We start from the raw sequence: 17041 nt of genomic DNA, 5'->3' as shown, positions 1-17041 counted from the left end.
GTTACTGTTACTGTTACTGTTACTGTTACTGTTACTGTTACTGTTACTGTTACTGTTACTGTTACTGTTACTGTTACTGTTACTGTTACTGTTACTGTTACTAAGTAAAATAAGTAGCAAAATTAATCAAAACTGAACAACATGATTGGAGAAACCGGAAAAGATCCGAGACAAGATTATAGACCCGGGAGACAATTCTAGATTCGAAATAAGATTCTAGACTCGAAACAAGAATCGAGACAAGATTTGATACTCTAAGCAACGTTAGATTCGCACGACTTAATAGGCTGCACAATTTTTTTTGGGTGCATGTTCTCTACCTAGGATAATTTTTTATTTAAAATCATAAGGATCTGATATGAAGTATGAAGGAATAATTTAGCAAGGTAGAAACTCTTAAGATATCTTCCTAATATTATGAATATTTAAAAGAAAATAAAAGAATTAAAAGTACCCTTTTTCAGAAAAGACACTTTTTAGTTTTTTTCCAAAATTCGTGCCATTTTGATCAAATTAAAAATATTTCAGGTTACTTTAAGGAATTTGAAAGTTTAGATTCAGGCTGGAAAAAATTAAATAATGTCCATTTTTCTCTCAAGATACAAGTTGCTGCAAAAATGTTTGGGTAAAAACCATAAAATACACATCTTATATCTTGTTTAATTAACAATATATTTCTGTCGCAAATAATTCCGTGACATCCTTAGCATCAAACTTCCCAATTTAATATGAGATCGATCAAAAAGAAGAAAATTTAACTTAAACTGAAAGCAGGTACGAATTATTTTTTAAAGATTTTTTAATACTGACGCTCTAGTTAAGTCTGACATTCGGCGTTTGAAATCTTTTCGAATAGAAAATTGAATATTTTATTGAAATATGTACAAAAATCTGCAAGGTACCCAATTCTATGTCACCTACATGAAGGTACCCAAAGGCGAAATTAAAAAGTAACATCTCTGAACTTTTCTATTTGAAATAGCAACCTTCGTCTTAAGGAATTTCAAAAGAATGATCTACGATCAAATAATTAAAGCTGCAGGATTAGAAAAACATTGTGAATTGGTCAAAGAGTTTATATTTGGCTTTTAAATGATCCCGCTTCCGTGAAAATGCATTCACTATGCACTTAGTAATTAAATGTAGAATTCATTTCACAAAAAACTGAATAAATTCACGAACGGAAGTAAAATTTCGCATTTTGAATAATTGGTACTTCTTCAAAAATTGGATCAAATTCTTTGAGAAAGATCTCCTCAGTCACAGATACTCTGAACTAAATCCTTATTTTGAAGATAGTCAAAAATGAGGATTAACTAATTATTATTGAGAGGTCGAACCGTCAACTAAAAGTACCAAAAAAATATTTTTCTTCAGTAATAAAAAGTATTCTGTGAATTGGCAAGATTTGAAACCCACCTGATTAAATGTCAAAGGCTTTATGAAATTAATCTACTTAACGAGATTTTGCATTAGGTCGCTTTTCACACTTTTCATCACTTTTACATTCTCAAGTACGTTATTATAATCTAAACTTCACTAAAGCGTCTATTTCGATTAAAGCCTCAAAAAAACAATATAGTAGATTCTGAATTTTTCAAGCTCTTTTAAGTAGAAATTAGAATCAAACCAGATTGTAACTTTTGAGGATCAAATAAATGTTTGACACTATCACGGATATGAATTCTGACGAAATTTTTTTCTCTTGTGGTATTGTCTCTCACAAAGTATAAAATTGTAACGGTTTTACGTGAAGCACCACTTTTGAGTCTTGAATCTCGTATATGCGTCAAAGATGAGGTAACGATGTTAAACTCCAGGAAGCGAAGTGTCAGGAACACCACCACCCGGGTTTTTCCCTATCAGCGGAGCTTCCTCCGTGTCGATCAGGTAGCTCGAATTTCAGGTCGCCTGATGTCGAAATTAAATCAAGTTTGCTTATATGACCAAACTGGAGGAATTTCTTTTAGTGGGCTGCCCCTAGGTAGATTCAACGAAGGAATTAAACAAAACAAACTGATTACAGATATGTCTTTAAATTTTGGCCTTTTTTTGTTTGGTAGACAAAATATAGTTGGTCGAAAACTTCACCGAAAAAGAAATCGTTTGAAAGTTATTTCAATTTTTCTATTATGGACACCCAGTGTGTCTTTCTTTGATTGAATCTCCTGGAGAATTTTTTAGGTTCTAATTGATTCCAACGGTTCGCTCATTATTAGTTTTCATGAACAAAACTCGATGTAAACATGTTAGGATTTGTTGCCATATATTAGGAAACCGTAAAGTTGATTAAAGTTTTATTGGTTTAAATGAATTCTAAGATTGGCTGTAGCTTTCCTAGATCACCAGCAATCGTGTTTTAAGTCAGCAATTTCCCAACAATTTCCGATGGTTTTAAAAAAAATCGATGATATTGAGTTCTGGAATGTGTGATTCCAGCGTGGAACCTACCCCTAACTAAACAATTTCCCCCAATTTTGTCACTAACCATAGAAATCAGATCGACAAAACTCCGAGTAGTCGACGACAGCGAACACGACGGCGACTCTCGAAGAAGGTTTAGGGATCATTCCTACCAGAATCACCTCTATCTAATCTATCATCTTTCACTGACACCTATTATATAATGTGGGAACGCTAATGCCAGTTCAGCAAACTAATTAGATAATATTTCTGAAGTTAGTTTGCTGATTTTTATTTCGGACTACACTGGAGAGCCTGCGTCCCCACATAAGGTGATATCATACAAAAGTCCCTTGTATGTGTTGTGGGTCTTGAGAGCTCTGAGAAGAGGATGGGGATTGGATGGATGGTCCAGATGGTTCTTGAATAGAAGGAGGATCATACAATCCCCCCAAGGATCCTCCCAAGCCTGACCTGAGGCTGGGGTTGAGCCCCATCCTGAAAGCAGGTATCGGAGGTAGACCAACATCAAGAATCCCAGTGTTGGAAGCACTACCACCTTGGGAACCTTCTTCAGGAGGTGTCACTTCCAACCCAATGGAACCGTTTAATGCTATCTTGATGGGATTGTGATTCGAGGGATGGGATAGAGCTCCTAAGCCAATGTCTTCCAAACTGCTTTTCCTTCTAGAGACTGCGGTGAGACCTTGCCTCAGAGAGTTGCTTCGTCTGAGCAGGATGTCGTCGACGACTCGTAAGGAATTCGAACGACCTCTCAAGCTACCAGCCACGGTGGGACTGTCTGGTAGGGAAAGGGAATTGGATTTTGTGGTCCCGAGGGGTGGTGCCCTGACCAATCCGATCCCGGAGCCTCGACGGCTTCCAGGACAGGCTCCTGGAAGTCCAGCCGATGCTACCGCTGCACTCATTTGTTGCACTAGCTGTGCTGAACAGAAACTGATGTTGCTTTTTCGTCGAGAGTTGTGACGCTCGAAGGTTTTCTGAGCTGAAAAAGGACTTGGGCGAACCAGATAGACGATGTCGCCCTCTTCAAGTTTCAGGTCACAGCTGGGGTTGATAATCACGTAGGAGAGGCTGTTCCGTTTTTCGGAGACGTCATCATAGTCGGCTGTTGGTAGGTTTAGAGACTCCATCCTGGATCTTACAAGATTTGCTATCTCAGCTCGCTCGATCTGTTGAGCGTGGTTGTCTCTGGCCTCATCTCCAACGCTCACGGAGTACTAGGGGAAAAATATTGATTTATTTAGAGAGTATTTTGGAAAGGATTGGAAAATTTTGATCTAGAGCAACAGATTCGGTTAGTACGAGAAGATTTATGAACATGTTTGTTGTTCTAAGAAAGCTTGAATAAGCCGAAGCTGTTGCTGGATATAAGTAAATTTATTTAAAAGAAGAACAAATCAAAGTGATAACAGCAAAAATTAAAAAAACTTAGAAAAGTGATGCATTTGTTGAGATAAACATGTTACAGAAATGTACAGGAAATAAAATTCTACAGGGTAACCGCAGGACAGGAAAAAACTAGAAATCAGGAAAAAGTTAGGGACATTTTTTCGTCAGGGAAACTCAAGCAAAAGCCCGCAATTTGGAACGAAAAAATCCAAATTCAGGAAATTTCAGTGAGAAGTACTTCAAGTAACTGTCAAGAATAATCAAAGCTGCTACACAGTCACTTTTAGTTATTTCTTCATTCAAACCACTTTTTATTCAATTTTTCAAATTGAAATTACTATACTCACTTTTTAAAATAAAAATATCACTTTAGTTACTATTATTTTAATTAATGAACCCCTTTTTAAGAAATTTTATAAGATTATAAGAAACTTTAAGCATATTAAAATAATTTAAGTGATTTCATATGATTTGAAATATTTCATGGTTTCCTTAGAAATTTCGAGAAATTTCAAAAGATTATGACGGATTTAGAACATTTTCGGGTATTCGAAAAGCTTTTGAAGCATATGCAATATTTTCAGGCACCTTAAGAGATGCCACAAAATTTTCAAGATATTTAAAAATTGTGAAGAAATTTTCAAGGATTATAATTATTTTGAGAGATTTAAAAAAATAATAAGGCTTAAAAGAATTTCGGAAGGAATGTATCAATTTACAGGACCTATGAAGGTTTAGGATTTTTTCAAAGATTCCAAAGTATTTTATTAAATTATTAAAGAATATTAATGGTTTCAAATTATTTTATAAACAGTCCAGTTATTAAAAAATTTCCCCCCAAGATTTAAGGTATAATTAAAGTTCAAGTGATTTCCCGGAAATTTTTAATATTTTAGTGGATTTCAAAGAATTTATTTACTAGAATTGACAAATTTCATAAGATTTCAAATGTTTTAGAAATTTTTTAAGGCATTTCCAATCATTTTTAAGAAATTTGGAAATTTGGTAATATTTTGAAAGATTCGAAAGAATTTTCAATTTATTTCAATAATTTTAAGGGAAGTCAAGGAAATTTAACGATTTTAGATTTTGTTCATTCAAATGAATTTTCAAGGGATTTCAAAAGATTTCAAAAGATTTCAAACGATTTGAAATATCGCAGGGTGTTTTTAACAGAAGTTGAAATGATTTTAAAGAATTTGAAAGATTTTATGGTTTTTTGAAAAATTTGAAGGAATTTTTTAAAGCATGAAAACATGTCAAGGAATTTCAAAATATATTAAAAGTTTTGAAATAATCTACTGTATTTTGAATATGCCAAGGGTTTTAAATATATTTCAATATTTTGAAGAGGATTCAAATGATTTAAAAGGTTGAACATTTTGTTTACTTTCTTTTTAAAAATTCCAAGGAATTTTCCAGAAGTTTAAAAATATTTGAGTAATTTCAAAAGATTTTATAGGATTTGAAATATTTTAGAGTTTTTAAAACAGATTCCAAGGCATTTTTCAAGAGTTTTATAATTCAAGATTTTCATAGGTTTTAAATGGTTTGAAATATTTGATAAATTTTTTAAAAAGGTTCCAAGGAATTTTGGACATATTTAAATAATTTGAAGTGATTTCAAAGAATTCTAAAGATTTTAGGTTATTTAACAAAATTCCAAAGAATTTTCAAGGGGTTCATAAAGATTTAAGGCATTTTAGAAGACTTCATGGAATTTAAAATCTTTAAGGTTATTTCAAAATATTGCAAGGAATTTTTGATATTTTAAATAATTATAAGAGATTTTTAAGAATTCGAAAGATTTAAGGGTAATTAAAAAAATCCCAAGGAAATTTCCAAGGGTTTATACAGATTCATGGCATTTTAAAAGATTTCATAGAATTGTAATTTAAAAGACTTCAAAGGGTTTTAAATATTTTAGGGTATGTTTAAAACTAATGAAAAGCGTTCAAGAACAACAAGAATTTTAAAAGGAATCTTAAAAGATTTTAGCGTATTTTTAAAACTTTCAAAGAAGTTTGAAAAGCTTTAGAAATATTCCAGGGGGTTTAAAAAATGTTCAGGGAATTGAAGAAATTTCAAGGGATTTAAAAAGGTTTCAAAGAATTAAAATATTTTAGGATACTTAAAAAGATTATAAGGCATTTGAAAAATATCTTAGGGTATTTTGAGTATATTTCAATAATTTAAAGTGATTCAAAAGAATTTGAAGATTTCAAGGAATTTTATTCAATTTTAAGGATTTATCGAGAGCTTTTAAACTCGTTTCAAAAAGATTTAAAAATTTTTGAAAGTGCTAAGAAATTTTTAAGAGCATTAAGAAGTATTTGCATTTTATACGATTTCCGAGGATTACAATCATTTTAAAGCATTTTAAAAGCTATCAAGGTATTTTAATAAATTTTTTAGGATTTCACCCTGAATTCTGATAAATTTATCCTGAGTTCCATTAAATTCTTGTGATCTAAATTATTAAAAAAAATTTTTTCTATGTTACATTTTCATTTTTTTAAAAGTAAATTATGCTATTTTAGTATAAAATATTACTATATTTTTGATATTATAGTTTTTGACCAGATAAATGTATTAAATACTTTGATGGTAATTGTTTTTTGTCTGCTGGTCCAAAATTAATATATTTTTTAATATTCATTTTTAATTCTTAATTTGAAAAAAATTTCTCTCTAGCTCTGCTGGGATCCGAACCCAGGTAATTCAGATTGCCGGTATAGTTTATGTAAGAGCATCAAAAAGACAATTTAAAAGATAAATGGTAAAGGGTAAAAGGGTACAGATCCCAGCGGAACTAGAGAGAAATTTTGTCACAATTTAGAAATCAAAATAAAAATGAAGAAAATATTGCTTTTAGGCCAATAGATGAAAAACATTTAACATCAAAGTATTTATTAAATATTAATAGCTAGAGGGGGGTGGGGTGAGTCAGGGAAGAATCAGGAGAAGGTCTAGGATTTTTGAAAAGGAAGTTTTTTAGTCACCCTGCTTTTATTGATCAAAGTTGTGGATATAAGATAAAGCACGAATATGGAATAATTATTTGAATAAGACAATTGTTCGAAATATTTTATGTATTAAATTTCTCATGCAAATTTTAATTTCATAATAACATTTTATTTATAATTAATATCATTCTCATTTTTCAAGTGATATTTCCTCGATATAGACACATTTCTGTAACAGTTCCTCCTTGTGCATTTCATCAAACCAAACTGTGAAGAACACATGTGAGAGATACTGTTTCTACAATAAAATTTTCTATTACATTAGTTCGCTCTTGTAAGAGGAGATGCCAATCAAGAGAGGTTTCTCTGCACATGTGGTCTCCTAACAATGTTATATTCTAACTACCATTGTCCAATTCTCTGAGTTTGACCCTATTTCATCTAGTGATTTGTAGAATTAAACTAATTCAAACTTTCAGACCGTAGCTATAGAAACTAGTTTTTAAAATAGTCTACAATGAACCGACGACAGTAGCTAGGTTGTAATTCTCGATTCCTTGAGATCTCGAATATCAAGCACGGATGGACAACACCCGGATGGGTGACCCACCTTAGTCGTGTTTTTCCACTAAATTTAACTACTGTAGAACGGAAGGTTTAACGCCGAGGATGCATGTGACTCGATTCTCTCGAATGTCTACATGCAAACTCGCCTGTCAGTAACCGGCTGTGCTCAGGAGTTTTGGTTTTCTGCAGTTTTCCACTTCCCTGATCAAATTTTCAGGCGGATGTGAGTTAATAAATAATCTAATGAGTAATCTAATGAGAAATCTAATAAAAAACTGGCTGAATATGGTAGGAGACTTTAGAAATGTAAATACTCAAATATAAATGAAGTACAAAATCTAAGCTAATCTAGTCTACAACTAACTTTTATTACCCAGAGAATTGTAGAATATTTGATAAAATTTTATTGTTAGTAAAAAAATATAAGAAAATTAAGTAGCAACTACTAATGTGGGTGTGTTTTACAATAACTTCTGCTTCAACTCCTGAATTAGGTAATGTGCAAACCTTGTCAGAATCTTTGCCAAAGCGGTTTTTCCACACCTGAAAGACGACATCGAGATACAAATATAGAACGTGCGACATTTTCGTGGAGGAATCCAAAAAAATTTATCGATTCATGCGGTGCATTTTGGGTCAGAGAGACAAAAATTGAGAGTTAGAAAGAGTTTAAAGAGTTAGAAAATAGGAAATGATGTTTTTTCGAAACATTAGGAAAAAGATCTCATTGGTTACCCTGTGGTCTACATGGTCCTCAATTAAAAACTGTGCAATTTTTAATTGTATCTAAAACTTAAATATTTATAAAACCAGAGTTTTTAAAATCAATTTTTAGTGTCTTACTTTTTCTGGGAGGGGAAGTAGAGAAAGTACCTATCCAGTTTTACCCCATACACTAACCGACTTTGCTCCGGGCCCTTGTAAAGTTTACCATGTGTCCTAACAGACTTTGCCTCGTACTTTAACAAATTTTACCCCTCACATTAGCCAGATTTACCTCAGACCCTAACCGACTTCTGCCCGTACCCTAGCCTATTTTACCCCGTGTCCTGGCCAACTTCACCCAGTGCCCAAGCCAGCATTACGCTGCGATTTAACCAGCTTTATCCCGGACCCTAACCGTATTTACCACGGACCCTAAACGACTTTATCCCGTACCATAGCCAACTTTGCCCCGTACCCTAACTGACTTTACCCCACACCCTAGTCAACTTTATCCCGTACCTTGACCAACTCTAACCCGCACCGTAGTCGAATTTACACCATAGCCTAGCCAAATTTAGGCTGCCCCAGCCTAATGTCCTTTCAAAAAGTAAAAGAGTGACCAATTTAAACTGATAAAGTGACTGAAAATGACTAATTTTATTTTTAACTTAAAAATAATTGAGAAGAATTCAGTGAAATTTATAAGAATCCCATGTGAATTATAACAAATTAAGGGTAAATTCAAAAAATACAAAAAACGATTAATTAGATAAAGTTCGAGTGAATTTAGAGGAACTTAAGGGAAATAACAAGAAATCGATAAAACTCTTAAAAATTCATCGGGTGTAGGAAAAAATCATGTAAATTAAAAAAAATTAAAGTGAATGAAACGAACTAAAAACATCCAAAATATTATACTGATTCCGATAGAATTGGAAAGAATTGAGAAGAATTCCAGTTGAGGTCAAAAGACTTCGGGGTGAATTAAAAAATGTAAAATAAGAATTGAGTTAATTCATAAGAATTCAATAAAATTCTGCAAGATTTTGAAAAATTAAGGAAATTCCAAAGAATTCGTATTTTCTTTTTAATAATTCAGGATGAAATCTAAATGAATTCAAATAGATCGAAAAAATTCAAATAATCGTAATTATTCCACTTATTTCTGTAAAATTAAAGCAATTTTAGAAGAATTTGAGGGAATTCAAGAGACTTGAATTCAGAAAACTCAAAACATTCAAGATATTCCACTGATTTCAATAAAATTGAAAAAAATTTAGAAGAATTCAAGGTGAGCCTAAAAGACATCGGAGAAATTCAAAATAATTCAAAGAAATTTAAAAGAATTCAAAAGAATTAAAACGAGTCCGAAAAAATTCAATCCAAAGGAATAAAAAAAAACCATAGGAATTTAAAAGAATTCAGGATGAATAAATAAGTATCCAGATTGAATTACAAGTGACCTAAAATTAATTGAAGAAAATCCAAAATATTCCATTCATTTTAGTAAAATTGGATTGAATTTAAAAGAGATAAAGGAAATTAAAAACAAATCGATAAAATTAATACATAATCAAAACAACAATTTAAGAGTTCCGCGTAAAATAAAAAAATTGATTATTTAAAAAGCATTTATTGAATTCAGTGTATTTCAAGGAAATTCCAATAAAATGGCGGCGCGTTCAAAAAGATTCAATGGAATCCGCGACAATTTAAAGAAATTAAAAATAATTTAAATGAATTCATGTGAATTTAAAGAAATTCAAAATAATTCCAAGGATTGAAAAAAAAGAAATATTTGGGATATATGGTCAGTTTTAATTTATTGAAAGAAATGTCTAAAGTGTTCTATTCATTTTAAAACTGCTTTTTTTAAATGGACTAAGAAGTGCTTTGAGAAAGAAAAGGACTAAAAATGAGTTCAGTGTCTTTGTGAAAAACATAAATACAGATTGAAATAAGCGGTAATTATTTGGCTTAGTATATATTTATATACTGAGACACGATATAATTTTTACATATATTTATAAAATACGAAAGTAACTAAACAAGAAAAAATAGTTACTGGTTTTGCAAAAGTAATTAAAAGAAAGTTGAATCTTGAATCGGTAAAATCATCCATCACTAATTTATCCCGGAATCTAGTCAAATTTACTCCTATTTGACTTTACCCCATACGCTGGTCGACTTTACGCCCTAATTTTATGATTTACATCGTACCATAATTGACCTTTCCCCCAACTTCAGCCGATTTTACTTCACACACCAAACGCTCGTTTTCAGTAACCGCGTTTTCGGCCATCCCAGAACTGCTGGACGTCACAGTTTCTAAGGGGTGCGTGAGTACTCAATCGAGTATATTGCGCAATATTATGCATTCTAATTGAAAACGGTTTAGGGAATTTTCTACAATGACCACGTGACCAAACCAGTCCTCGGTTATGAATTTTTTTTGTGTTCACAATGTCCAAAAGAAATGAGGAAAAAATTTCGTTTTTCTATTTACTTTGAGTAATCTATTTTATCAAATGTATATTATATTTATTTCTGTACCTCGGTTTGGGACTGCATATTCAGATATTGTAAAATAAAGTACAAATCCTATTTTTAATGATTACATTAATGTCTGTTTCTTATTTTGCATTAAATTTAAATCTTAGCCACCCTGAAAAATGTATATCATATAAGTGAATTTATATTATTACCATTCATAATATGCATTATTATTGGAACGGAAGCATTTTCATTGCCTTATGTTTACTATTAAAAAATGCGTATTTTATTAAAATAAAAATTATTATTAAACAGTTTATTGTAACTTGTGTCATTTTTCCATCAATTTGATTTTTTTATATTCAATAAAGAAATAGTTTTGGCGTAAGATGTTGCAGAATAACATTTTATTGTATCTTGTGTCCTTTTTCCAAAATGTTTATTTTTTACTTTTAATATATTTTTATAACCAGAGTTTATAACAAAACTGTAGATATTTTTCGGTTAAAGTACGTTTGTTTTTTAATTTTGTTCATCTCTTGTGTCATTCTTGCAAAAATTTAATTGTTTATTTTAAATCATATTTTTTGCGATTAAAACAAAAACTGCGTGCCCTGCACACAATTATTCATGACAAATTTGAATGAGTTTTCGCAATTTGTCCGTTTTTGTCCGTCAACTTTAAGCACGGACAACTATGTTAACTATGCTGAAAAAGTTTTGAAAATTTATTGGCGGGTGTTTTCAAGTGTGCTCTTTCAGAATCTGACAAATGAATTTCCGAAAAAACCACCCTGTCCCATCTTTTTTTTCAATTTAAAAAAAGAAACGTGATTTTTTGTGGTAACTTTTTGTTATCGCATTTTTGATGCGAAAGGGGTCTTGCCAATAACTGAAATCACAAAAACTCCGGCTCAAAATGTTCAAATAATAAAATTATACACATAGAAAATTCATTCTTCATCATTAATGGGTTGTAGGACCACCCCTAAAATAACATATTTGCGAAAAACCGCTATTTTACGGATTTTTCTGAAAATAAATGTAATAAAAAAAGGGAATATAAATTAACAAAAAACAAACAAACAACAAAACGAGGGTTCTTATAAACGTCTACCTTCACGCGGTGAGAACTGGAAACATTTTTATTGAAGAAATGGCTACATTCGTTTCATACGCAAGCACACACAAAATTTTCGAACATGTTTATCAAAAAATCATTAAAATAAAATTCTACAGATTTTCAAAATTTCAACCTTACTAAACTTTTATTTATTTTCAGAACTCAATTTATTTGCAATTTTTTGGTATTGGAAATAGTATTTTTGAAAAACTGCTGATTTTCACCCCTTTGGGCTATTTTACGGGGACGTAACGAAATTTGACCTTAGATAACAAAAGAAAATGTGTTTTATATTATTTGGGATATGTTTTCCCCCATTTTCACCTGTTTTTAAAAGCTGAAACAACTTTTTTCAGCACAATGCGTAAAACAGCAATTTTTCGTAAATATATGTTATTTTAGGGGTGGTCGTACAACCACTTAATGATGAAAAATGAATTTTCTGTGTGTAAAAATGTATTATTTGGACATTTTGAGCCGGAGTTTTTGTGATTTCAGCTATTTTCAAAACCCCTTTCGCATCGAAAATGCGATAAAAAAAATTATCTTAAAAATCATGTATCTTTTTTAAATTGAAAAATAGGGTAGGAAGAGGTGGGTTTTTCGAAGTTTTCCGGTCAGATTATGAAAAAGCACACATTAAAATACTAGGAAATACATTTTCAGATCTTTTCCAGCATAATTAACAAAGTTGTCCGTGCTTAAAGTTGACGGGCAAAAACGGACAAATTGGGTCAATAAGGGTTAATGACAAATTTGGAGATCTTTTTAGGGCGCGCAATTTTAGTTAATTCATTTTTTCGTTTACTACATAGTTTGACCACAAAATGGAATTTTTGATTTTTCATTATTTTGTTTACGATCAAAATTTTAATTTTCAACTTTTCGACAAAATTCGAAATGTTGTTCTGATAATATTGCAGGGCTTTCAACAATCAATTTTTTGCTTATCTTGACTTTATTTATATCTTGTGTTGTTTGGTTTCAAATGTTTATTTTAGTTTGGTTTTTGGGATTGTGAAAATATTATAACTTTGATAATTTTCCTTTTATCGAAAAAAGTTATGAGGATAAATTGTTTGAGTTTTCGACTACTATGAATAGCTGCACATAGAATTTTTAAATCTTAAAAAAATAATAATATCAAATATTTTGAAAATGCGCTCAATTTTTGAATTTTCGTCTTAAATAGCTGGTTTACAAACTCGTTATTTATTTTTAGGCCTTCTAAAATTGTGCCAAAGTAGAATCCAATCTGATCAATCTTTCGAAATTTATCGTGACTACAGACTACAGATAGACACCTTCGCAAAAATAATTTTCTCTGACCGACAAAGAGAAATTTTACATAAAACCAATACATTCTCATTAGGATGAGAATGTAAAAATTCACAACCATGGACTAGTTTGGTCACGTTTTTTGAAACTTTTGAATTAAGAATAATTTTCGAAAATCGTAACATGCACTGCTTTAGACGTAAATCCCAGTGCATTCTTACTGACCACAACAAATTATCATTATTCATGCGGAAATAAATTAGACATATAATTATTTGTGTAATTTATATATATATGAAAAGAAAATAGTTTAAGTTTTATATTATTGTATTTTACAAGTGCGTGTAAAGTGGCTTAGTTATTATTTATTTTTAAATGTATTATTAATTATTTATTAATATTATTATTTATTATTATTATTATTATTATTATTATTATCATACGTCATTTCAAGTTCAAAAAATTAATCTTGATAAAAATGATTCTTAAAATCGAGAAAAATATGCTAATGATAATTATAACTAATTTTGGAAAATTAATTTTGAAACTAAAATTTGAAAACTAGTTTTGAAAAATGAAAAATTCGAGGTGGACTTTTGAAACAAATATTTCAGGTTTTCTTTATTTGGCATCAACTGTTTTTAGAGTTTGATGTTTTTCTTTTTTTCTTTAGGTAAAACTTGCAATTCTTATTTAATCTAATTCTGTAGCGCTTATATTTTATTCATTAAAAGATTCTCGGCAAATCTCATTGGTACGTTTTTATGTAAAAAAAATTTATTTGTGAAGACCTATTGATTACAAAAATAACGATTTTATAATCCTAAATAAAAGTTTTTTAATAAAAACGTACCAATGAGATTTGCATAGAATATCTTAAGGAATAAAATAAGCCCTATAGCATTAGGAATAAATAATAGTTTGCAACGATTAACTAAAGAGAGAGAGAACAAATTTAAAGCCTAAAAACTATTGTTAAATAAAAATGAAAATTGTGAAATATTTATTTAAAAAGTCAAACTCGAGTTCTTTTCCAAAATTAGTTATAATTAACAATAAAAGATTTCCCTCGCTTTTATAAATCATTTTTAACAACGTTTTTTTTTAGCTCAAAATAACTTTAGTTCATGTTTAATTAAAAAAATATATAATTAACATTCCCTTTTCCTCTTAAACCTTAAGATAGATTTAATGACAATAGTTATGACGAAAAGAAATTTTTTAAATTAATTCATGAAAATTAATTAAATTAATTTACAAGCTTTAATTTTAGTTAGTTTTTTTGAACTTAAAAAATTTTAAACTACAATTTTTTAATAATTCTGCAAAATAAACAAACATTGTCCTAAAATCTTCCAGAAAGGAACTTTAAATTTTCCTAAAAATCTAATGAATATTGTTTGATGCTCTAAAAACCTTTCCAAATTCATAAAAAGCTTATTTTTTTAAAAATTGTAAAAAATTTACAAGTTTCTCCAAATTTTTATAATTTTTAAATTAACCATTATTTTGTAATCTCTCTAAGATATCTAAGCGTTGTAAATGTCTTGTAAAATTTTCTTTAACATTTTTTAAAGTCTTCCAGATTCTTTTCGAAAAACTTTTAGAAATACTTTGAAATTTTTTAGAACATTATCCTAAAGTTAATTTTCTTAAAGAAAAAATCATTAACATTTTTCTGGGAATCTAAACAACAAATTTTCATTCTCTTGAAACCTTTCGGTATTTGAATTCAGTTTCCCAAGAACTTTTGTTCTTGTAATTTTTTAATTCTTATTCAATTTTCTTTAAGAATCCCGATTTCAAAATAAAGAAATAATTTAAAATGTAACCAAGAATCTTGAGACAATTATACTTCTACAAAAATAAATAAAAAATTAATCCGAAAAAATTATTTAAAAATCTTTCACATTGTTTTTCGTCATATTTTAAAATCCTCAAAACTTAAAATTAACCTTTTAAAATGAAATCTGAATAATTTTGAAATTTTCCAAAATCTTATTGTCCGTGTGGTACAAAATTTCATCTTCAAAAAGCTTTATTCTATTACATTACAGTCAACAAAACCTATAAAATTATTTATATCTAAAGTCAATCATTCGTCAAAAGACATAATTTAATAATTTTAAATGAAAATAAACATTCATTGATCATTCTTTTGTGTAGATTTGATTAGAGTAATTATAACCAAAAATTCAAAATCTAAATGTCCTAATAGGCGAGAACGCATGAATGTAATATGGATAAAATAGGAATTTGCAAATTATTTTGAAAACTTAGTTCATATGATGCGATTTCTTTTATAGAATAAAACCCTTAATTTCATGTTCACTTTAAAACCAAGTATAATCAAAATATCTTTTCTGTCTTAAATCGTAAACTAAATATTATGAAAAAAGTTAAGCTGAAAAGCAAATTTTTAAACAAATTCATTCAAATAAATTAAATAGTTTTGCAATCTATCATTTTAATTCATTTTTGTAATCTTGAAAATTTGGAAATATATTAGGATATCATTTTTTTATAATCTAAAGTATAAAGACGTTGTTTTGGATTATGTTAAATGATGCACATTATTTAAATCAATATTAAAAATAAAATAATATTCTTAAAAGAAGAAAAACTTTTAAAAGAAAAAGGTATATCTACAAACTTCATACGTAACAACGTTGCCACAACACTTCAGTTTTATATCATCCTTAAAATTAGCTTCTGCCATTCTTTAAAAATATTTTGATTATTTGGTGCTTTGTAAAATTGAATTTTATTAGCTTTTTCTCCTCTCGATTACTATTTTATCTTGATTTAGAATCAAAACAAATGCACTTCACCATTTTTGTTCAAAATTTCAACACTGCGGATATATGTTCCAAAAGCAGTTTTTTCAGTTTTCTTTCACTTAGAAAATGAAAAATGTCACAAATACCACTAAAAAACTCAAAGATTATTTAACACTATCAGTAAACTACTTTTACTGTGTTATTAAATTCAATGTTATTATTTTACCAAAGATCTTTGATTTTGCCATGCATTTCCAACGATCATAGGCCAACTGCATAGCTGGCGCCACCACACGGCCACCGTCTACACATAGTACATTTTCAACTGTGCTGGTTGTGAGTCCTTTGTTGTGTGCCGAATACGATTTATTTGAAATATTTTTTTTACATCTTTTATTATTAAACGTTGTTCGAAGGTTCAAAAAATCAAAAATGTCGAGGTTCACAAGAAAGATAAAATAATTTTCATTGAAGTTCTTACCCAAATGAACTACCTAAATGGATTTTATTGTACTCTATTACATTTTCCAATTTTTCAGTTCGATATTTTACTCACAAAAAATTTCTTGGGCACACAAAAATATTCAGCGAACTAATAAAGTGAGGTTGGTTATGTATACTGAAAAAAAATTCTTCTTGAATCAAGTAAATGTTACTTGATTCAAGTCAATCGCAGGTACGAATAGGGACGATAGAGTATGAGTTTGTTCCAAATAAATAAATACTTGCTACCGTATGCTTGGAACAAGCGTACATTTTCTTAATCTGAGAAAATTTATTCTTAGATAGAATATCGCATTTTATTATTCTAAAACTTTATTGTGTTACTTCATACAGAGATGTATTAAAATGCAGAACATAGTTCACTTCCAAGAATTCATTTCTGATACACTTCAATAATATATTTATTTAATATAAGAATATGAAGGATCGGTTCAATAGAATGAGCCTCAACTGAACACTATTTCTCAATGAAAAAAAAATTATTTTCAAAATTATTGTTAAATAATCTTAATTTTTTAAATTATTAAAACACGTAATTCTCGTATAATGTTGCTTACAAATATAATCGTACGCTTAATATCTTTGAAAAATCGCACTCCACGAGGATTCGAACCCTACCTAAACTACTACCTAAACTAGTGTCCTAACCACGCGCTCTACCGACTTCGCTATCGAAGCACTTGGATCTCGGTGACAAAATCTCGAGTAAGAATTTCAAGGCAGTGTCGTACGAAGTCGTATGGTGAACCTCAACCATCTTCAAAATAAACGTTGTGGAGCCCAATATTTCCTTTGAGAAAACATCTTTC

General features: G+C 29.7%; 1 protein-coding gene across 1 annotated transcript in view; it reads right to left on the bottom strand.

The window, feature by feature from the left end:
• Positions 1–655: 655 nt before the first annotated feature.
• Positions 656–17041, bottom strand: part of LOC117181801 (potassium channel subfamily T member 2) — a 387410-nt gene continuing 371024 nt past the window's right edge. The window contains exon 25 of the mRNA XM_033374772.1: positions 656–3644. Coding sequence (XP_033230663.1) covers positions 2742–3644 — 903 coding nt within the window. The 3' untranslated portion in view covers positions 656–2741. The remainder of the gene's footprint in view (positions 3645–17041) is intronic.

Source organism: Belonocnema kinseyi, chromosome 10, assembly GCF_010883055.1.
Source record: "Belonocnema kinseyi isolate 2016_QV_RU_SX_M_011 chromosome 10, B_treatae_v1, whole genome shotgun sequence".
Taxonomy (NCBI): Eukaryota; Metazoa; Arthropoda; class Insecta; order Hymenoptera; family Cynipidae; genus Belonocnema; species Belonocnema kinseyi.
The sequence above is the reverse complement of the archived record's forward strand: the minus strand, read 5'-3'. Positions and strand labels throughout refer to the sequence as shown.